At 41.4% G+C, this 23385-nt stretch overlaps 1 protein-coding gene across 1 annotated transcript in view; it reads left to right on the top strand.

The window, feature by feature from the left end:
* Positions 1-23385, top strand: part of CERK (ceramide kinase) — a 65954-nt gene that overhangs the window by 7749 nt on the left and 34820 nt on the right. Inside the window, exons 2-5 of the mRNA XM_034767104.1 lie at positions 6769-6882; positions 8111-8233; positions 12545-12670; positions 13458-13521. Of these exons, the coding sequence (XP_034622995.1) occupies positions 6769-6882; positions 8111-8233; positions 12545-12670; positions 13458-13521 (427 nt within the window). The remainder of the gene's footprint in view (positions 1-6768; positions 6883-8110; positions 8234-12544; positions 12671-13457; positions 13522-23385) is intronic.

Below are 23385 nucleotides of genomic sequence, written 5' to 3'. Positions count from 1 at the left end.
AGGAGTTAATGTTGCTCGCTTCTTGTTTACAGTGTCACCTGAAAGTGAGAACAGGCGTTCGCATGGCATTGTTATAGCTGGCATCGCAAGATATTTACGTGCCAGAGGTGCTGAAGATTCATATGTCCCTTCCTGCTTCAACTACCATTCCAGGGAACATTCATCCATGCTGATGACTGGTAACAGTCCATAACAGTGCAGATAGATACACATTCATTTTCGTTATCTGAGTCAGATGCCACCAGCAGAAGGTTGATTTTCTTTTTTAGTGATTCGGGTTCTGTAGTTTCTGCATTGGAGTGTTGCTCTTTTAAGACTTCTGAAAGCATGCTCCACATCTCGTCCCTCTCAAATTATGGGAGGCACTTCAGATTCTTAAACCTTCAATTGAGTGCTGTAGCTGTCTTTAGAAATCTCACATTGGTACCTTTGCGTTTTGTCAAATGTCCAGTGAAAGTGTTCTTAAAATGAACAACATGTGCTGGGTCAATATCCAAGACTGCTATAACATGAAATATATGGCACAATGTGGGTAAAACAGAGCAGAGGACATATAATTCTCCCCCCCAAGGAGTTCAGTCACAAATTTAATTAACACATTATTTTTTTAACAAGCATCATCACCATGGAAGCATGTCCTTTGGAATGGTGGCCAAAGCACGAAGGGGAATATGAATCTTTTGCGCCTCTGGCACGTAAATATCTTGTGACACTGGCTACAGCAGTGCCATGCAAATACCTGTTCTCACTTTTTGGTAATATTGTAAATAAGAAGCAGGCAGTATTATCTCATGTAAATGTAAACAATCTTGTTTGTACTAGCATGGCTGGACAAGAGGTAGGACTCGGTGGACTTGTAGGCTCTAAAGTTTTACATTTGTCTTTGAGCGCAGTTATGTAACAAACAAAAAATCTACATTTGTAAGTTGCACTTTCATGGCAAAGAGATTGCACTGTAGTACTTGGAAAATGCTATTTCTTTATCATTTTTTACAGTGCAAATATTTGTAATAAAAAATAATATACACTTTGATTTCAGTTACACCACAGAATACAATATATATGAAAATGTAGAAAAACATCCAAAATACTTACTAAATTTTGTTTGGTATTCTGTTTTTTAACAGTGTGATTAAAACTATGAATAATTGCAATTAATTGTTTTGAGTTGAGTTAACTGCAATGAATCGACAGCCCTAAAGGAAAGGGTTAAAAAATTGGGCATGTTTAGTCTTTAGAAAAGAAAACTGTGAGGAGACCTGATAAGTCTTCAAATATGTTAAGAGATGTTATAAAGAGGATGGTGATCAGTGGTTTGCTATGTCCCTTTAAACCCATTACTACTAATCCTAAAAGGCCAAGGGAGCTTTAGGTAAGATATTAGAAAATTTTTCATAATTCTTCTAATTTCCTAATTTTAAGGGTAGTATATAGCTTTCAATCACCATAATTTGAGGTTTATTAGGAACAGTTTGGACAAACACCTGCCAGGGATGGTCTAGATTTACTTGGTCCTATCTTAGCACAGGGCTTGATGACTTCTTGAGGTCCCTTCCAGCCCTACATGTTTGTCACTCTATCATCTTTAAAATTGCACTTTTTGTGATTAGAATTCCACACTGACCTTCACTGTGCTTGCTTTTCTTGTGTGTCACAATGAAACAGTGATGATTTTTTCTTTACGTATAAAGGAAAGAGAATCCTAAGTATTGTCACTCGCCAATATGGCATAAAATGTGTATTAGGAAAGCAATAAGTAGCATACTGTATGCTGAGATCTTGTTCTTGAAATGAATATGTCTAAAAGAAATAATCTTAACTTCAGTGACATCAGATAATTATCCTAACGTTATTTTGAAGAGTTGATAAGGAACTAAGGGGTTGGAAACACAATAGTAGCCAGTGTTTCTAGCATTTTTCTGGTGCTTGTGTATTTAAATGTATATGTGTTACAGTTTTAAGCTAGCTACGCTCATATTCCCCCTCTGTGGTCCAGAAAGGGCTCCTGCTTCAGGTTTCCAGCTCCCAGCCATTACCTCTCTTGGGAGAGACTGATGTCTCTCTTCCTCCTGACCAGGGATTTTAAGGCAGTGTGGCTCCCTGCCTGACATTGTGATATCCCCAGCAAGCCAAACTGCCTAAAAGGCCAGTGCCTGTACTTTGCTTTCCCTCCAAGGGCTATGAGCAATGTATTGCCCCAAGTTATAAGTTACCACTGAGTTCCTTCTGAGCAAGCACATTTATTCTTAAGGTAAAAGAATTAAAGAGAAAACATATTTAAAGGAACCTACACACATGCTTCAAAGCTTACCAGAGGTCACCCCCCAACTCCAATCTACAGCTCTCCTAGGTTTAATTCCTTCAAAACCCACAACTAGGTTTTCCCCATGGCTTCTAGATCCAGAACAGAGACTGTGCAGGTCAGCTATTTATTTTACAGTTTAGGCCTTTGAGCTTGTCCTGATAACATGTAATCAGCAGGCAAAAACTCTCTCTGCAGGGCAATAAAAAGGCTGGGATTTCACATAACCAGAGTTGGGGAAATTGCATTAATCTCTGCCTAGGAATTCCCTAGGAAATCCACTTAATACTGATTGTCCCAAAAGTCCATATTTCTTTGATACATTTTCAGTATAGACTTTGAACTCCCAGGTCTCACATCTGTGACATCTTCTCCCTAGAGAGAGTACATAAAATCCTGACCCCCCACTAATACATAAACTTAATACATGAAGGTATTCAAGGGTACGGCAGGGAAATGCCATACATGTCACAGTATAATCTAAAGTAACATGCTAATTTTGAATTCAGGATTTAATATTCACAATTTACTAAAAATATTTTATCATTAGACTATTTACTGTTACTTTAGTAATATTAACAAAGCCAAGTATCAGAAAATGCTCTCGGCTGTCTCTCAAAGTTTAACATACTGCTCCGTGAGTTTTTACATGGCAAATCAGCTTTTCTGAAGCAGTGCTGATTATGTCTTGAGACTTGCATTGTAGAGTACATAAAATTAAAAGTAGGGTAGAAGTCTTTATGGTATGAATCCACTCAGTCAAGCAGTTGTGGCTTACAAAGACTTGAAAGGTCAATCATGAAGCTTTATACATATAATATGTATAGTTCTGTGTTTCCACAAGGAGATGATTGGAAGTTTTGCTGGATTGTACTTTAGCCTTGCTTATTTTATGTATTAAGCTTCAACAATAGATTGTGTCTACTGAATCTTGATACAGACTGGTGTGTGTGTGTGTGTGTGTGTGCGCTCTACTAGATGTTCATTTTGTTGGGAGTTTACAGCATTGTCAGCCAGGGATAGTTTCTTAGGGCTAACTCTTACTCTTAGGGTTAGTCTACACTACTGCGCTACATTACTCTTAGGGTTAGTCTACACTACTGCGCTACATATGCCGATGGGAGAGCGTCTCCCGCTGACATAGCATGATGTGGCCACTGCTTTAAGTAGATGTAACTTGGGTTGGTCAGGGGGGTGTTTTTTTCATACCCCTGAGCGACATAAATTACATCGACTTAAGCAGTAGTGTAGACAGGCCCATAATAAGCTACACTATACATATAGGGTCTGATACTGATCTCACAGCGGTGTAAATGGCAATGAACTCCACTAAGATGTCACGATCTAGTGTAAAACTATTCTGGAGATATATGGGATTAGTAGATTGGGTGTGTGGATTATTTTCAAGGGGAATAATTGCTCCACAAATTCTCTGAAAGTGTTGCCCTACTACTTACTTCTGTGGGTGGGTTTTTGTGGTTATGATATTTCAGGCTGTTGGCAGATAAAGCGATTCTGTTTGGGGGCAGGGTGGGATGATTTTTAGTAGAATTCCTTTTGTAGTTTGCTCTATGAATTTGTATTTGAGCACCTACTTGTGGAAAGTACCCACTCTATCGGGGGAGGGAATAGGGTCAGTGGACAAGGATCCTAGGGTACTGCTTGTTGACTTTACATTTTCGCCACAACGTTCTATTGGCAGAGTAAGTGAGACCCTATAGTCATCTCAATTACATTTGTCCATCTGTATGTAACATGGCAACTTTTCAAAATCATGTGGGAATGTTATCAGTATTGGTCTCACTCTTGAGCTAGTATTTGGACTGGGATTGGAGGAGGGAGAGCTGGAAATTTTACCCCTATCATGGAGTACATTTTTCTTAACTTGCTGGAGGTTGGGGCAGTCTTGTCCTGTCAAGGCAGTGGACCTGTCTGGTGTCTGTACAGTGCCTAGCAGTAGTACAGTAGGGCCTTATAAATTAGTGTACTCATCCTAGATGGAACTGAGATTTCTCAAACCGTGGTTTGAACTAGTATTCACCAGTAATGAGTAAGCAGTTTCTCTGTAGAATTTGCAAGATACTTTTTACCACCGTCACTGGTACTGCCCAGTCGAAGTCAGAAGTGAAACCAATAAGTTTATTGTGAATTAAGGTTACTGCTGTCTGGGGAAAGCTGTAAGCAGAGATAGATCTAACCCTCAGCTGCTGAAAACTCTATAGAAGCAGTGGAATCAAGACACTTCCCTTATCCTCTTTTAAATAGAAGTTAACTATTTAGAAAGACTGGGCTAATTAGTGCCCATCATGCACTCTAGTAGCCCCATTAAATATTATTTAACTCACCCAAAATCTTGTATAACAATATATAGGCTTGTGTGCGTAGGCTGCTTGGAAGCTTTCCCTAATTCAGGATGTCTCTCTTGCCTTCAGGGCAGGGTTAACTAGAGAGAACTATGACAGTTTCAGCAATTGTTGTCTCAGCTTATGAACTCTATTTTTCTTTTGAGAATGCCAGTTGTATTAGAACTTCTGTTTTGAATGTAATCTTAAGTGTAGCTTTGAGCTTTCTTTGTGTAGCAGGAGTCTGATTTGTAGCACAGAGACTGTCTGGAAAGTTGTGACAGCAATTAAGGGGTTAACTAGGAAACCAGAGCTCCCACAGCCAGATGGACTGTAGGGAGAAAGAGTCCAAGTGTCTGGGGGCTCAGGAGCACTGAAGCACTGCTTCCAGGATCTAGGTAGCATCTCACTGCCCAAAAAGGGTGTCTGACACACAGGGTCTGCACCTGGAGAGTTTTCCTGAGACCCACATTTAGGAACAGTGATCAGTTGCTACCCAGAGTCAAAGAGCTTAATTACATGTGGGATTCAGCAGTTGGAGCCCATCACAACAGAATCTTGTTTGTCCAGAGAGTGGTATCGGCCTAGGCTGTGACAAACATACTGTGTGTTTGTACCACACTTGATACTGGCTGCCAGTCAACTTCTGGTTGAGTCAGTGTTTCCAGTAAAATCTATATACAAATCCTAGGGCTTGGATACCTCTCTGACCTGCCATGCTGCCTGCCTACCTTTCTCTAGAATGCTTAAACTAAACTCCCAAGATTAAGAACTAAGGGGATTGCTGGACGGAGTATTTTTAGTAGCAGGTACGTCTCTGGAATTTTCTCTTGCCAGGAATACATAAGCCGAAGCCTGGCCACATTCAGAAGGAGTCGTGAAACTTGTCGGACTAGCATTCTGCGTGCTGCTGGCTCAGTTTCCTCTCTCATTTTCGACTAGTGAAATATTCTTGATGTGTCTTTAAAATGGTGGTGGTTGTGATGTAGGGTTAGCTTGAATCTAATGTAAAATGAGTCCAGATACTAGGCTCATGCCATATAAATGCTTGCAATAATATGTATTTAAAAGTTTGTATGAATTTATTGTTACCTACGGGGTTAGACATTTTTCATTTCTTTTTAGCGTATAGAAAATGTGTAATAAAGCGATATGACTTCTGTTACTTCTCCTAGCAAACATGCCAATGAGTATCCTATCCAGAATCTTCATTTACATTTTATCTAATTGGAATCTCTCATTTTAATTTTAACATGTCCAGGATATAGCAAAATGAGCCACCATTAAAATTTTGGTTATTGTAAATATAATACAGAAGTGCCCTTAATATTGAAGAATATCCGAGTAACATATACAGTTCAGCAATAGAATTAAAAACAAAAGCAGAGTAGACGTAAATACGTCTTTCTCCCTTTTGTTTTTGCCTTGATTGCTTCATGTTTAGCCAGGTCAAGGCAACTAAATTTTGAAATCCCCTTACATAAATGATTCTATTTGATTATCAAGAGAACTGACCATTATTATACTCCTCAGTCATGGTTAAATCAGCTAGCAATATTTATTCAATAAATTAAGTTATATTTAGGCTCTAGAATCTGTTTAGAAACAGAAATAGCTATGCTTGGCCTGCCACACACACCTACTCTTTTTAGACTAGATAAATTTAACAATTATTGGTACAGTGAAATCTTTTTTCATATACTTCCCACTTTTTTAATATAGCCAGGCTTCTGAAATAACTAGATCATCATGGTGCAAGGGTGATGTATAAATTAGACACCAGTAAGCTTTTCTTCAGTACCAGGAATAGGATTGAAACAGCAACTATTAGAATTACAAAACACTTTATTTGAAGATTTATTTGCCCTTCTGTCATGAGTGGGGGAGGTACAGGGAGTGTGATGGGTACATGGCTGGGCCAATTTTGAGTGAGTGGTGTTGACCTTGTATTCCTAATTTTTGTCCTTGGTTGTGCATGGCTTTATTCAAAGCTGCTTCTCTGATATTCACCTACATAGTCTTTACATTTTATATGAAATACAACATTTTACACTTATGTTTTGAGACTATTTTAATGTTTGTATGAACATTCAGTTTTCATGTATTGATATTGTATTTGTACAGGAAATTGTTTTGTGCCCGCCTCTGAGATTATTGCTGTAGAAGAAACTGAAATTGACGAGAAGCAATGTAGTAGTGGAAAATGGCAAAAAATGGCAAAGCCGCATGCTTTCACAGGTAGGGAAATCACTCCTATATTCAGAATGCTGCAGTAATTGCTTAACTGTAGTAATCTGTAGGTTAATTTAAGGGGGACTTGAATCTAGGAGCTGTACAAAGAGTTTTTTATAAACAAAACTATTGGACAAGAGCCTGGCTTTTTATTATTATTAAAGATGTTTTAATAAAATCTTTCCTTCATGGCTCATCTCCTTCTCTTTGGTCCCACAATGAAGTCATGACTCTTGCTTACTACATCTCGCTGTTGCGAAGTAAATATTGTGGCATCATAAATTCTGTATTACTCCACTAGAGAATCAAATAAGAGATGCTGTGAAAGAGTCCTCACGAAAACTCCGATCATTATTAATGAACAGACTGAAAAGTTCATGAAAGATCTTTTTTTCACACAAAGTGTGAAGGCTTTCTTTTATGTAAGCACTTCAACTGTACAATCAAGTGAGGTACAGTGGTACTCTAACCTGCTTAGTGATATAATGCCAACCCTCTGTACTGCTAACCCTGGAAAGGGGACTTCAGTGTACTTGTCCAAGGCTTTATAGAAGGACTAAATGTGAGAAAATAGTCTGTAATGATGTGAGTGTCATTGTTCAAACTGGAAAAATGGAAATGTTTTGGTGTTCTCTTCCACCCACACAAATGCTTCTCAAGAGACTGAAAATGGCTTTCAGATTCACCCTATTCCTTTCAGCTTCCTGCAAACTGATGTGATTTTAAAAGGTGGTACTGAGGCCTGGGAGTTTTTTCTGACATGAATTTTGCAAACTTTATATGGTATATAATTTTTTTGAAACAAAAGAAATTCACGCACGTATGAATGCTATGTCTCTTGTGTTTTGTGTAAGCAACCGTGTAATAACCCACTGTCCCTTCCTCTGGGCATGCTGAGAAGTATTTTTTAAAAAATAATTTTCAAATTTGAGCAGTTACTGTAAGCTAAAATGTGTGTGTGGGGGGGAGGGGAATTATTGTTTTTAAATCATGAAAAATACTTTGTTTTCCTCTTACAAACACACACACAAAGTTTTCCTATTGGAATTATGAGAAATGGAAACATTTTAGAAAGGGGTAGTAGTGTCTTTTGGTCCATTAATATGTTGTCTTTTAAATATGTTGCACAGATCTTTAAAACTAGGGCTTCAACCCACAAATAAGTACATTTCAGACTTGTTGCAATAAATATAGAATGTATAAATGTCTTTCTTTTGTTTTTTTATATATATAGTATATTACGTGAAAAGAGCACAAAAACACCGCTGGCGGTGCAGCGAAGTAACATTTTGGTGCGTTGATGAGCAACTGTGTAACCAGTGGATACAGGCACTTAAAGAATTACTTGAGTTACAGAGTAAGTTGTTTGACTAAATTACTGAAATACACAACATTATTTTCATGGCACCTACAGCAGTTTAGTTAAGTTTCTATTAAAGTGGCTAACTCAAGCCCTTAAACCTAGCTCATGCCCTCCTAAGGGAGAGCAGTTGAGGGGTAGGAGGTGTGCTGCATTTGAACTAGCAAGTATCTGATTCTACACTGTTACAAGGTGCAAGGCAGAGTAGCCATTAATACCTATGGAAAGTGAATGTCAAACCCTAACAGATCAGAATAGTAGGGTTCTTATTTATTTGTCCAAGTGTAAATGACTGTGTAAAGCACTGGAGAATGTGGGGCCTGCAGACTTTTCATAGTATTGTGACTTGAATGGATGAGAGGGGTTTTCTGCTGAGTGAACAGAGGGTGTTGCTTTCAGATTTCTCAGATGTCCTGAGATCTAAAAGGATATCTGTATGGAGTGTTGAAACAGTTGCAAGATGGGGCTGTCCCTTCAGCACTATGGGTCACATGGAATGGGAACTGCCCATTAGTCATTCCTGGGATTCTCACCTGTGCCCTAGCCTACTTCTTCAAGAGAGGTAAAAGGTTTGGAGTGGTGTGAGTTTTTGCATATATTCATGCTGACAAGGAATCCCTGACCACTGCATAAACATTTGTATGTTAGCCAGGGGTGATGCTACTACAAAATAGCCATTCCATCCATAGTATCTCCTGCACCTCCCGAAACTTCATTAGATTCAAAAACACACTGCTGCTTAAGCTCTTCTTCCCCCACTCCCACCTTCACATATCACTTGTATTTGATTGAAAACCCTTTGGAGCATGGACTATGGGCTTGTCTATGCTTAAAATGCTGCAGTGTTGCAGCTTCACTGAAGACACTTCCTATGCTGACAGGAGGGTTTTTTCCATTGGTGTAGCTAATCCACTTGCCTGAGAGACAGAGCTAGGTTTATGGGAAAATTCTCCTGTTGACCTAGTGCTGTATGCAGAAAGGGAGGGGTTAGGTCAGTTTATTGCATCGCTCATGGGTGTGGATTTTTCACACCCCTGACCAGCGTAGCTATACCAACCTAATTTCCTAGTGTAGACCAGATCTATGTGTTTGTAAAGCACCTAGAATGATGGGCCTCTAACTACAAGCCCAGTATAACTATTTAGTAATAGTAAACTTCCCAGAGTCTTAAGCACTGGGAACAAACATCTGATAACTTTGTTAATGTTTCTTCCAATAAAACAAGTTACAGTTCTCACGCCAATGTCAGCTATCTCAGAGTGCTTGGTAGTTGCTGGCTGTATCGTTCCTACAATACCAGTATTGCTTTGTTTTTGAAGTACTTTGTATGCATTCCTTATGAAAGGAGGAGACCAAAGAGACACAATCCTCACTCAGTTTTCCAATTCTGCACTTATTGTGACTAGGGGTACGTCTACACTTACCTCCGGGTCCGGCGGCAGGCAATTGATGTTCTGGGATCGATTTATCGCGTCTGGTCTAGACGTGATAAATCGATCCCGGATCGATCCCGGAAGTGCTCGCCGTTGACGCCGGTACTCCAGCTCGGCGAGAGGAGAACGCGGCATCAACGGGGGAGCCTCCCTGCCACGTCTGGACCCGCGGTAAGTTCGGACTAAGGTACTTCGAATTCAGCTACATTATTAACGTAGCTGAATTTGTGTACCTTAGTCCGAAGTGGGGGGTTAGTGTGGACCAGGCCTAGGTGTTTACCTTAACTGGGAATTTGCTTCCCTTGGGTATTTGTTCAGAATCTTAATGTTGCTTAAAACTACTTTAAAAATAAGAGGGAATTATTGTTGAATGGTTTTAATGTTGTTCCGGTACTTACAAGGAACTGTCCAGAAGCTTGAATATGTGAACCCTTTGGTTTCATCCATTTTGAGGTCAGAAGGGACCATTGGCTCATCTAGCCTAACCTCCTGTATAACACAGGACAGAGAATTTCACTTACATACCCTAGTGTTGAGCCCAATAGTTTTGCTTAAGGCTTATGGGCGTACATATGAATATGTGAGATTGATATTGCCTGGAAAATTTTCTTACTGAATTAAGAGGTGCAATTTTCCTCTCCGGTATAACACATACTGATAAGCTCTTCAGGAAAGGGACCATATCTTCCTCTATCTTGTCTCATCTACACAGTGATGAAATTTTGCATCTAAGACATTTGATCAGGGCCATTGGACACTGCTCTAATAAAATACTAATTTATCAGATGACATTCAGTACTATGCTAGAGACATTGAGAAAGATGAACTTGTGAATGCCCTTTTTGTGGTAGGACCAAGAGAGTGAATTATAGAGTTTTAAATCTTCACTTCTGGAATAGGTGTCTGAGAGAGAAGCTAGTGTGCCTTTTCTGGGATTGAGGACAAGCACATTTGAAATCATAATTTTATTAGTGTCTTTGTAAAAATGACACTATAGGTTTTCTCATTTGTCTAAATAATTTCTGTATTAAATGTACTCAGTTTAAAAATACAAATAAATGTAATGTCAGCCTGCACAGTGAGCCTGTGCTCTCAATGTCAAGCTGGGTGCTTTTCTTCTCATGCAATATCACCATTAATAAAGGCTCTGCAGGGCAGATTGGGCTCAAAATTATTTATGCAGCTTTGTGTTTAGACTGTGCCCTCAGCAATGTATGTGCAACTCCACCAGTTACAATGGGTAAGCTCATGTGTAAGTGTCTGAAATTTAGTAGACCATGATGATGCAGAAAAAGGAGTATAATCCAATTTCTTCCTCTTCTCTTTTCTGTCTCTGAATAATGATACAGGACATATCTTTTGTGTAAAAAGGCGTTTGCATAAATATCTCTTTGGTACAGCCTGTAAGACTATTCTGTTATGCTGAAGAATGAATTGAACGTTAGGTTTGCAGGACTGATTCCAAGGACTAGTGAATGAGTTGCAATATACAGTCAGTGCTGGAAAAAAGTCTTGTTTATGCAATGTCCGATTTGGCTATATATGAAACCATGTACTATAATATGGATAGCCTTGGTTCTTTGCAAAGACCTAGGTAATATATTCAGTATTCATCTTACATTCCTGTCAAAAGTTGACTTAATTCAGCCAACCTGGTGCTTTTCACCATGTTCCAGTGCAGATGATGATTGATGAAGCTGGACAAAATTATAGGAATTTTCTGTGAACATTTTTTTTTTTTTTTGGCAAAAATGTGTTGTGTGTGTTTGTTTCTCTCCCCCTCTCCCCCCCCCCACCCCCCCGATTCAAATTTTGGCATTTTCAGTGAGTCCTGTTTTTGTTGTTGCAACATACAAATCTGTGAAAAGCATCCCAACTTGAGTCTCAAAATTTGGACTAACTGGCTTTAGGTTACCAACTGTTTTAGAAAGGGACAATGTGGCTGAAGGTGTGTCATGAGATCTAGATTCTTTTTCCAGTTCAATCACAGATTTCCACTTAGTGCTTGGACAGTTTACTAATATCTATTTTAGTTAATCTTACCTTTTTAAAATAGGGATAATAATCAATACCTCCATAGGGATACTTTGAATCTTAATTGATTAATGTTAGTAAAGCACAGATAAGGCCTAAGGCCCTCTAGCAGTGGAAAGCATTCTCATTTAAGGTGTCTAGTTGAATAGCCCTGTTGTGATAGGTGTTTTTGGTTCCTTGACTTCACTGACTCTGGGGTCAAATTGAAGTCCATGCAACCAGACTTCAGACAGTAATGATAGATATTCTTAGATTATATTGAGTTCAGATCTTCAGAGCAGTTTCCTGCAGTTTAGAATACGCTTTTACAAAATATACTTACCATTTCTCTATCACGTGAAGGATCATTCAATTGCCTGTTACAACAGCTATTTTCTAGAATTCTATTTATGAGATACCTTCTATACAGGGCTGTTTCTATATTCATCTCACCCACAGGATGCATACAGTTGCTATGCTTATTGTTTGCCAAGGAGAAGATAATATGCCTCTTTCCAGTTGCCACTTTAGCTCGTATCTTATTGGTAGCTCTGATGCCATTGTCATTTCATTTAGTGGAAAGGCACGGTGACTGCAGAACTGCCTGAAAGTAAAACGAACTTTCTGCTGCTCTTTCCATATAATAAGGAACTCACTTAATCCTCACACTAAGGAGTTTTAATAAAATCTTTTATTCAAATTGCCTCTATTCACTAACGAAATATTTTGTAAGAGTATGTATTTAAATGTAATAACTTAAAATTGAAAAACAAATTTATCAAAATTGGCTTGTTTTTATACTCAAGTGCCTAATAATGTGGGGTGTTTGTTTTCTCTCTCCTCTCCCGCTTCCTCCCCCCAGAATCTAGACCAAAGCAACTGCTTGTATATATTAATCCATATGGAGGAAAACAGCAAGGGAAGAGGATCTATGAACAAAAAGTGGCTCCATTGTTTAGTCTAGCTTCCATCTCCACTGATGTTATTAGTGAGTAATAATATTCTACTTCAATCTCTCATTAAATATAAAATGAAATTCTTTAAAGCAACTCTTCCTTACAGGTTAAGAAAATGTCTTTTTAGAACTCTGCTTTCTGCATTAATAAGCATATGAAATGGAATAACTAATTTCTAGCTAATGTAGCTATAGCCCTGCAATTCACAAATGAGGGTGATGTAGCAATGCACCATTTATTTCAGTACACTGGTGACCATTTTGTAGGTAGTGATGCATCCAAGCTATTTAAGCTCTTAATTTATAAAACAGATATCCTGCTTTTTCCACTTAAAATAAATAAATAAAACTTGCCATTTAAAACTGCATAGGTTCTTACCGTAGTGAAAGATACGTGTTTGTGACACTTAAATTTACATTTAATTTTTTGTTTTGTAAACAAAGAATTTTCCTCCTATGTAGTACATGCATTTCTCAGTTGTTTCCTTGTTATAAAATCCATTGAAATGAAAAATTTTGATAAGCCAAGACATTGTAATGGTTTTGTTTTCTGCTTGTATGCAATGTTGTAGCTGTGTTGGTCTCAGGATGTTAGAGAGACAGGGTGGGTGAGGGAATATCTTTTATTGGACCTCTCACCAACAGAAGTTGGTCCAATAAAAGATATTCCCTCACCCACCTGGTCTCTTGTTTTCTGCTTGACAGCCACATTAATTTGTTTTTGTTTATGGAACTTATGAAATATTACTTGATAAGTTTATGAAACTTAGCTTAATAGGAAGGTTTGAGTGAATAAGTGTGTGTTTGTCTTTCTCCATAGTAACTGAACATGCTAACCATGCTAAGGATAACTTATTTGAAGTTAATATATACAAGTATGATGGGTAAGTGATTTCATTCATATTAGCTTACATGTTTGTTTTTCCTGGAATGTGTAGCTTAATTTCTGGAGAAGAGAATATTGTAACAAGATAGTTTATGGTAATGTGATAACTTTTGATGATGATTATTGTAATCAACAGCATTTCAGAACAGGTGTGCTCTTTGGGTCTGCTGCATCTGAATTTGGATTTATTCCAAAACGCAAAAATGGACTGTTTCAGGGGAGTCCAGTTAACCCCCTGAATCAATATTCTTCTTTGAGTGGTAGTCCCAGTTGTATTCCATGGTGGGATTACGCATGTGCATCATGCACCCAGAGCCAGATAATTTGAAATTAGTGTCCGTCGGTCCATGCATGTTCTCTGGCTCACTTTGCCTCCAACCGAGGCAATAAAAGGTGGGGTGGACTGACCTCCTCTCCACTTCCTTCTCACAGTCGTATGGTCCAGGTCCGAATCCTTCGTGTCCACAACTTCTCATCTTAGACTATATCCTGTCTTTGAAGACGTCAGGTCTATCCATCAGCTCCTTATGAGTTCACTTACCAGTGGTCAGTCCATACCATCTACCTGCTTCAGGCTACTTGATTATCGCACATCCTCTAATCAATAGATTCTGGGAAGACTTAATAAGGATCTTCCTGCCTACTCAGAATATTCTGCCCCAATGGAACCTGAATCTCATTGCTTTAGTACTGACCAGGCCCCCCACTTTGAGCCTTTAGCAACTTGTTCCATGTTCCTCTTTTCCATGAAGGTTGCTGCTGATGCCTCCTTTGGGATGGCGGATCTCTGCTCAACCTTACTGTCCACACCCTCCTCTTCCTTAGGTAATGCTTGTCAGTCAGCTACAGTGGAATACAATAGGGGCCATCACTCAAAGAAGAAGTGGTTAGTTACATGTAACTGAATATTCTTCGAAATGTATGGTCCCTAGCTGTATTCCACTACCAGTCCTCCTTTCCCTTTGCTTCGGGTCTTCTATTATTTGCGGTGGAAAAGGAACTGGAGAGGTGGTCAGTCCGCCTTGTTCTTTATCAGCTGAGTCGGAGGCATGAGGTGTGAGCCAGGGTGCATGCGCAGACCAATGGATGCTACTTTCAAATTCTCTGGCTCCAGAAACGTGGTGCACATACGTAAATCCACAGTGGAATGCAGATAGGAACCACACATCTTGAAGAACCTCCAGTTACAGGTAAGTAATCCCCTCTTACATTTACATGAACTTTATATGCTAAGTTAGTCTATAGTTTTATGTACCAAATAAACATACTAAAATACTTAAATTAAGGCCCCAACTCAATTAGCACTTGCTTAAGTTTTTTGTGAATCAGGGCCTAAAACCAGATACATTCATCAGCACGTTTCAGTAGAGTTCAGCCATCACTCAATATTATACTTCATTCCAAATTTCTGTACTTTGTTTTAAAAGCTAAAACTTTTAAACAGTCTGGCAGTGAAGAATTACAGGGTCCAGTCACTTTTTCCCCATTGCCATGTAATCCTTTACCAGTAGGTACACTCACTTGATTTAGCCACCACTCCATTTCAGTTTTGCCCCCTGACTTGTTCTGTAGTTGGGAATTATGCTTTTGGATGTTGTTATTATGCTGGTGGCCTAAATTCCCTCTATGCTGCGCGCCATGCAGCTGCCTGTTAAGCACTGCTCAGACGCTCAGGGCTGCGGCGGGGAGAGATGCCTGTCCCCAAGCCCTGGACCTGCTGCGGCACCCCTCCTCTGGCCCCGACCCAGCCCAGCCTCGGACCTGCTGGGAGCAGAGGACAGAGGCCCGGCCCGGCCCGGATCTGCCATGGCTGGGGGAGGAGGCACCTCTTCCCCTCAGCCCAGGTGCTGCTCTGAGCGGGGGAGAGAGCTTGGGGGAGTCCTCTTTTCCCACCGGAGCCCCACTGCACCTGAAACCCCTCATCTTCCCCCTCCCACCCCCGCATCCCATCCCTCTGCCCCAGCCATGAGCCCCTCATCCCCGTCCCCACCCCGGAGCCCTCACCCCCCCAATCCTCTGCCCCACCCCAGAGCCTGCACCGCCAGCCTGAGCCCTCGGCCCCACCCCATCACATGAATTTTATGTGCACCAATATGAAGTGATGTGTTACATATCACCTCCATATTGGTGCACATAACAAAATTGATTCTGCACATGGGTGGGAAAACTTAGAGGGAACACTGCTGTTGACTTTGTATTGAATGTATAGAATTCAAAAGGGATGATATTCAATTGTATTAGAGTTCTATGTTTTCTTATAGTGTGGTGTGTTGGGGAAATTAAAATATATTTTTAAATAGAATTGAAATGATTGATCTGTTTGATGGTATGAAATATGGAATATTTGATATTATAGTTTTAATGGAAACGTATTCAGACCATGCAAGAACATTGTAAAGAACATTAATATTGAATATTGGCAGTACTCCACTGAAACTTGTCCTTATGTTGCTCTTTTCAAAAACAACAGCATTTTTTTATTGTCCAGCTTCGCTTTTTAAATGGGCACTAAAAGTTTCCCTTCAAGTAGATGCAGATGTGCATTCCAGACGCTTTTGCTTAGCAGTACCTGTAGAGAGGATGCGTTAATGCCTTGTGGTTGTGGCCACTTCGTTGGCTATATGAGGCGGCGCCCTGACCCCCCTCAGTTCCTTCTCACTGCCTGTAGTGGAGTCGGAGCTCTGTGTGGTTGTAGACTCACATTTAGTCTTAGCCTAGTTTACTGTATTTATTTAGTTAGTAGTCAGTAGATAGTGTTCCCAGTGATTCCCTCACCAGGGTTTAAACATTGTCCTTTGTATGGAGGGGTGATCCCCCAATAGTTACTTCCATACATAGACCCAACTTGAGTGTTGTTCAATCACACATAGGCCCAACTTGAAGAGTGTTGTTCAATCTGTAGATCATTCAAGAAGTGGACTCAGGTGGCACGGGACCTTCACCTCATGCAGCACCTACTAGTACAGGCCAGGCAGCCTGATCCGGTACTGAGGCCCTCCTCGAGCCAAAGATCGCCCTTGGGATTGGAGAGCATTGCCGCTTCTCATTGCGGGACAAGCGCCTCTCCGAAGAGTCAGAGGAGCTGTTCTGTTGTCACCACTGAGGACGAGGTCTCATAAGACCAATCATGACTGTCTCAGGTCGTGGGGCAGCTCCTCTGCCTCCCCCAGGAAAAGCATGGACTGGACTGGCACTGGTTCTGGCACACAGAATTGCATGGGTACTTCTGACCCTTCCCCAGTATTAAGTGGGAGGGGCAGAAACCCTGTACCATCGACTCTGGTTCAAACTCCAGGTATCCGTTGAGTCCAGTACTGACAAGGAATATGCTGGTACCAACTATGTCCATGTTGTCAGCATATAAGGCAGCCACAGACTCTTCTTCCTTTTGGTCCAGACCTCCCTGTTGGTCCAGGACATTCCCAGGGCTGTGCCAAGTATAGCCCCTCCGGTGGAGCGAACTGCTGAACCCTCATGTCTGTTGGCAGGCATCAGACGCTCCCCTCCCCATGGTGAGGATGGAGCTGGTACCAGAATCGGTACAGGGACCTCTGCAACAGGACTGTCTTCGGCCCTACTGCATTCAACTCCGCAGATTCTCCATTGGCGGCTTTCACCACCCTTGATGTCGATTCACTCTGGTACCGCTGTTTGCACTTGGACCTATAGGCGCTGACTTTTGTTTTTGCTGGTGGATACTTTTGAAGAGGTGTGTGTGTGTGTGTGTGTTTGGGGAGTGGAAGGGGGCACTCTGCCAGTTTTGGGGAGAGGTTATTTTTCAGCATATTTATACACTTCTTTCATATTCTAGTTATTGAATGTGTCTATCATTGATATCTTTACAATTTTAATAATTAAATTATTATGAACTACATACATACGTTATGAATTACAGTATATTAAAATCATTGTGATCACCTACAAGCTGTCTTACTAACGTCCCAGTTTAAAGACATTATGTCTCACTGTAGCTTTCTGTATGAAACTGTCAGCAATCTTATTTACATCTAGTTCCCTGGTATTGTCTTGATGCACGTTAAGGACAGCTACATTATTCAGTTGCGGCTATCCCATTGATGACTGGAGATAATTTTTAAATCTTCTGAAGCTGGAGAATGAGTTCAGGATGATACAGGCATGGTGACAAGGATTCTTATAAATTTGCAGTACTCTGGAAACATAATGCTTCCAGAGTACTGCAAATGACTCCAAGATCTCTCTCGATGGGTAACAGCTAATTTAGGCACCATCATTTTGTATGTATAGTTGGGATTAAGTTTTGCCATGTGCATTACTTTTCATTTAAAAATGGCAGATGAAATTCCATTTGTTGCCAAGTCACCCAGGTTTATGTGATCCCTTTGTAACTCTTTGCAGTCTGCTTTGGACTTAATGATCTTAAGTAATTTTGTATCATCTGCAAACTTTATCACCTCACTGTTTACCCCTTTTTGCAGATTATTTATGAATATGTTGAACAGCACTGGGCCCAATATAAGCCCCTGTAGGACACCACTATTTACTTTTCTCCATTCTGAAAATGTACCATTTATTCCCGCCCTTTGTTTTCTATCTTTTAACTGGAGTGCCTGATAATGCTTTCAGGGTCATCTAAAGATCCTTAATTTAATTTAATGACAAGTCTTTTGTTATCTTCATCACCCTGCCTCTGTTTATAAACTCCCTTCCCCAAGAGCAGAAGTTGAAGCAGCACAGAACTCCTCACATTCCACATTCAAACTCTGGCTCCTGTGAGCTGAGCACCCACTATTTTTTTTTTCTGTGGGTGCTTGAGCCCCGGAGCACCCATGGAATCGGTGCCTATGTTTGGACCAATACTACCTGTGCCATCAGCATGCTCAGTACTGCCACGTCAGGAGTGCCACTTTCTGCCACATTCTAGGCAATGGATGAATCAGACTGCCGATTGGTTCCATTTAATGTCGCTCCGCCAATGTTGCAGAGATCCCGGGGCTCTGATTCAGAGTCGGCGTCGTCATCCTCCCACTCGTCACCTGATTAACTCAAGGGGGCTGCCAATGGACCAGTATGGCTCCCAGGGCTGGCGTGTGCCCTGTGGCCAGGATGGAGGTACTTGTCTCAGCCCCTTATTGGCCACCAATGCCCTACCCGTTTCAGTTGCCTTGGACTCAGTGAGATGCTCCTCGTTCATGGAGATCCTGTTCTTCATCCCATTCAAAGCCAAAGTCACCTACCAGGTTGACAGTGGTGGCTTTGGATCAACCACAAGCCTGGGCATTAGCAGTCTTCCTCCACGTGGCGATTGAGTCCTCCTTCCCTTAGTCCTCATTGCTGAGGATGATGCTGAGCTGCCTGGTTCATCTTCTCCTTCTCCAGAGGATTTTAAGGTGTACAAGGACTCTCTTAGACTGCATAGCCGTATCCTTGGGCATCCATGTAGAGTTCTCCAAGAAAACAGGCACAAACTGGTGGACATTTTGCAGCCCACCATCCCCAGGAGAATGACCCTCCCAATCAATCATGCACTCCTTGAGTCAGCAAGAGCCCTGTGAAATATACTGGTCTCGGTGCTGCTGGTGGTCAAACACATGGAAAAATGCTACTCGATTCCCATGCAGAGATTTGAGGGGCTCTATTCCCACCTGGCCCCAAACTCCTTGATCATAATAGCCATAAACAGGGCCCAGCAGGGTAGGTTCAAGTCTACCCCCAAGGACAGAGACTCCAAGCTGTTGGACCTTCTGGGCAGGATCATCTATATCTCATTAACCTTACAGGCGAGGATAGAAAATCAACAAGCTTTGCTGGCCAAGTATGTTTTCCTCAATTGGTCAGCCATGGCTAAATTTGAGGATCAGTTGCCCGAGGCCTTATGTGAGGAGTACAGGGCGCTTGTTGTAGAAAGTTGCTTGGTGGCTAAAACATTCCCACTGTCCGCTCTTGACATTGCCGATACCTCAGCCAGGGCAATGGCCTCGGTAGTAACTATTATGCAGGCTTCCTGGTTGCAAAACTCTGGGATCACTGTGGATGTCCAGCAAGCCATGAAGGACTTGCCCTTTGATGGCCGAGTCTTGTTCTCAGACAAGATTGAAGTGTGCATCTGAGCCTGTAGGGCCACAAGTCCGCTTGCACTCAGGTGGTCCAATGCATCAGGTTCTGTCTTCGCCCTCTTCAGATGTGGCTTAGGATGGTTTATTGCCCTGCTGCCCATTCTCTGGACAGGCTGGTTCACCTTCCTCTGCTAGTCCTATATGCTTTGCTCTGGTGGGAATCCCCATGCAATGTGTGCCAAGGAGTCGCCTTAGCTTGGCCCTCTCCGACCGAGTTAGTGGTTACCGACGGTTCCCTTCTGGTTTTGGGGGGGGGCACATCTGGACTTGTTGAGGGTGCAGGGCCTGTGGTCGGAACAAGAAGCCTCACTCCATATCAACATGTTGGAACTTCAGGCCCTCCACAATTCATGTCCTGGTGACCACATCAGACATTCAGTGGTTCATGTACTCACTGACAATACCACCGCAATGTACTATGTGAACAAGCAGAGGGTGTGAGGGGGCACATTCCAGGTTATTCTGCCTGGAGGTGATCAACGTGTGGCAATTTTGCATCGAAGAAGACATCATTTGGGTAGCAGTCGATTTGTTGGAGATGGAAAATCATCTCGCGAACCATCTCAGCAAGGTTTTTTCCCTGAGCCACAAGTGGTCCCTGACGAAGAGTGTTCTCCAGGTCATCTTTGCAACATAAGGCATCCCTGCGATCAAGCTGTTTGCAATGAGACAAAACCAAAGTGTGGACTATTCTGCTCTCGAGTGGGCCTTAGTTAGGGCTCCCTCTCTGACGCCGTCTGCTGCAGCTGGCAGTCAACTCTCCTGTACACCTTTCCACCTGTTCTGGTCATTCCAAAGCTCCTAAGGCATCAGACCAAGCTCATCCTCATGCCAACATGGCCAAGAGAGTGCTGGTTCTCAGATCTTTTTGCTCTGTCAGTTTCTTCTCCATTCTAACTTGCTCACTTAGAACCAGAGCCATACCCTCCATCCTGCAGTCAGCTCCTGCATCTCATGGTGTGGCTGTTGCATGGGTAAATGAAAAGGAAGAGCAGTGCTTGGAGGCTGTCTAACAAGTCTTACTCAACAGTGGAAAGTCCTCCACTAGGATGGCCTACTTAGTGAAATGGAACAGGTTCTTTGTGTGGCCCTTGGTCCGTGGGACCCACCTGACAGAGGCCTCCATCCAGTACATCTTGGAATACCTGTTACATCTTCAGAAATCGGGCCTTGTGCTCAGTTCACCGAGAGAGCATTTGGCAGCAATATCAGTATTTTATCCCCCGATTCAAGGGAAGTCAGTTTTTTTTCTAATACTATGGTGACGAGATTTCTAAAGGGGTGTGTCCACTTACATCCTCTGGTCTGAGAACCTGTCCATTGTGGGACCTAAACACAGTTCTCGTGGCTCTGATGGGCCCTCTGTTCAAGCCCCTTGCATCCTCTTGTTCGGTCTGAGAAAACCACATTTCTGATAGCCATCCCTTTGGAAAGGAGGGTGTGCGAGTTGCAGGCCCTCATGGCCAAGTCGCTTTTCACACAATTCTCCAAGGAGAAGGTAACGCTGCGACCACACCCAAGGTTTTTATCCGAGGTGGTCTCTGTTTCATCTGAATTTAACTGTTTTTTTTCCCTAAGCTGCAATCTTCCCCAGAAGATCAGCACCTACATATTTGATATCGGGCAATGTCTAGCCTTTTATCTAGACAAGACTAACTGTAGCATGTTTTACCTCACCTGTTCGTGTCATATGCGTACCACATGAAGGGACAAGCGATCTCTGCACAGGACATCTCTAGATGGATAACATCCTGTATCAAGGCTGCATGAGAGATATCTTTCACTGCACGTCTTCAGCAGATACGGGCTCACTCCACGAGTGCACAAGCGATGTTGATAGTGACATTTCTATACTGGACGTTTGCAGGGAAGCCACATGGTTGTCCATACATACATTTATGGATCATTATGCTATTACTGCTTCTTCCAGACTGGATGCAGGTCTTGGAAGGGCAGTCCTGTGATCCCTATTGCAGTGGACTGCGAGCCCCATCTCCGGTTTGGTGTACTGTTCATGAGTCACCTAAGTGGAATACTCATCTGCATCTACTTGAAGAAATGGTTCCTTACTGTAACTGTGGTTCTTTGAGATGTGATGCAGACATGCATTTCCTGACTCACCCTCCATCCCCTCTTCCGTGGAGTCTTGTCTCATCGGTTTTCAGTGTGAAGGAATTGGGGGGGGAGGGAATCGGGGCAGCGCTGCCTCATATACCTGGGGGGGTAGGGAGGGGAGGCACATGCACTGCCCCTTTACGGGTACTGCTAGGCAAAAGTCTTTGGCTCTGACACACTGGGTGTGCACACACCTAAGTGGAATACATGTCTGCATCACATCTCAAAAAACCACAGTTACAGTAAGTAACCATTTCTAGTCTTCTCCCCTCCCCCATTTTTATTGAATATAAAAGCATTACAATTTAAAATGACCCAAACACTGCAGTGAAAGTTACCATACAGAGGATCAGACGACCAATCATTAACTTTTACACACACAATTAAATACAAATGATACAAAAGGTAATAAAAATAGAGGAGACTGAGGGAAAGAAACAATATAAAGAAGAAGGGAAGGAGGAGTCATAACGTGACTCACCAACGTATTCCACTATTTCTATAAGGTCTACCCATATGTCAATGAACTTATCATTTTTATTATGGTTGGAGAACCTTTCCATCACTGCCATATCGGTTTGCCAATCATTGGACTGGATTTTGATTTCCAGTACTAAAGAACATAGTCTTTTAGCCAAAAGTTGTTATATCACAAACTTTTAGCCTTTTAAGTTCTATATCTAGAAAAGGAAAGCATTAAGGAGGATAGTTTAAAATACAAATCCTCAATCCCTTAGGCACTTCTGAAAATTTCCCCTTTAAAGTTTAACATGGATAAAAGACTCTGTTTTTCCGGTCCCTCTCTTCCACTTCAACATCCCACATGTTAGTGTGAGCTATATGCATCCTATCACAAGCACAATATACTTTTAAACTCCGCTACTACTACCAGTCATCACTCCATCAGAATACGAATATATTTCTTTTGAGGAAGCCCAGAAAAATAAAACAAAACCTGGACTTTCTAGGCAAAGCCATTTTGGAGAGAGAAACCAAAATATTGAATAATTTTTATGATGGCAACAGGAAAAATATTTCAACACTACACATTTTTAAACTCCTTTGACTTCCCAGAAAAATTCTGCTCTAGGATAAAATGAGGCCTGTTAAGTTTAGGGGAATTGTGTTTTTTGGAGAAGTTATGGAGTGGATGTTTGAAAATAGGTTTCAAATAGCTCCAAAATAAAGAGGTGAATTTACAGGTGGGTTGAAGTGCTGTTTTCATGTTTGTAAGCCAGTTGTGGGGATAAATCTATACACCTGTATAAAGGGAAACTGACCCTCTGAAAATGTAGTCTAGTATATGTTGTAAATAACTCACTATGAGGATTGCTGGGTGTTCACACCCTCCCTGAAAACATGAGGGAGTAGCAGTGACCAAATATAGTAGCTCCTAATGCAGCATATAAGACCTATCCTTATAGAAAATCACTCCCAATATTTTGTTCAAAGTCTTCCTTAAGAAAGAGCCAGATATCCGTGCGTGTAGTCTTTATTATTCCTGAATATCTCATTTGATCTCTCTAACTTGATAGAACATTAGATTTTTTTTAATTGGAACTTCTTTGATCTGGCTGAGAGAAAAATCTGAACTGAAAAATCTAAAAGAAAGAAGATTAAAAAGAGGTAAAAATAGTTGTTTTACGGTAATT

This window comes from Trachemys scripta, chromosome 1 (genome assembly GCF_013100865.1).
Source record: "Trachemys scripta elegans isolate TJP31775 chromosome 1, CAS_Tse_1.0, whole genome shotgun sequence".
Classification (NCBI taxonomy): Eukaryota; Metazoa; Chordata; order Testudines; family Emydidae; genus Trachemys; species Trachemys scripta.
Note: the sequence above shows the minus strand (reverse complement) of the source record. Positions and strands in the feature narration are given on the sequence as shown.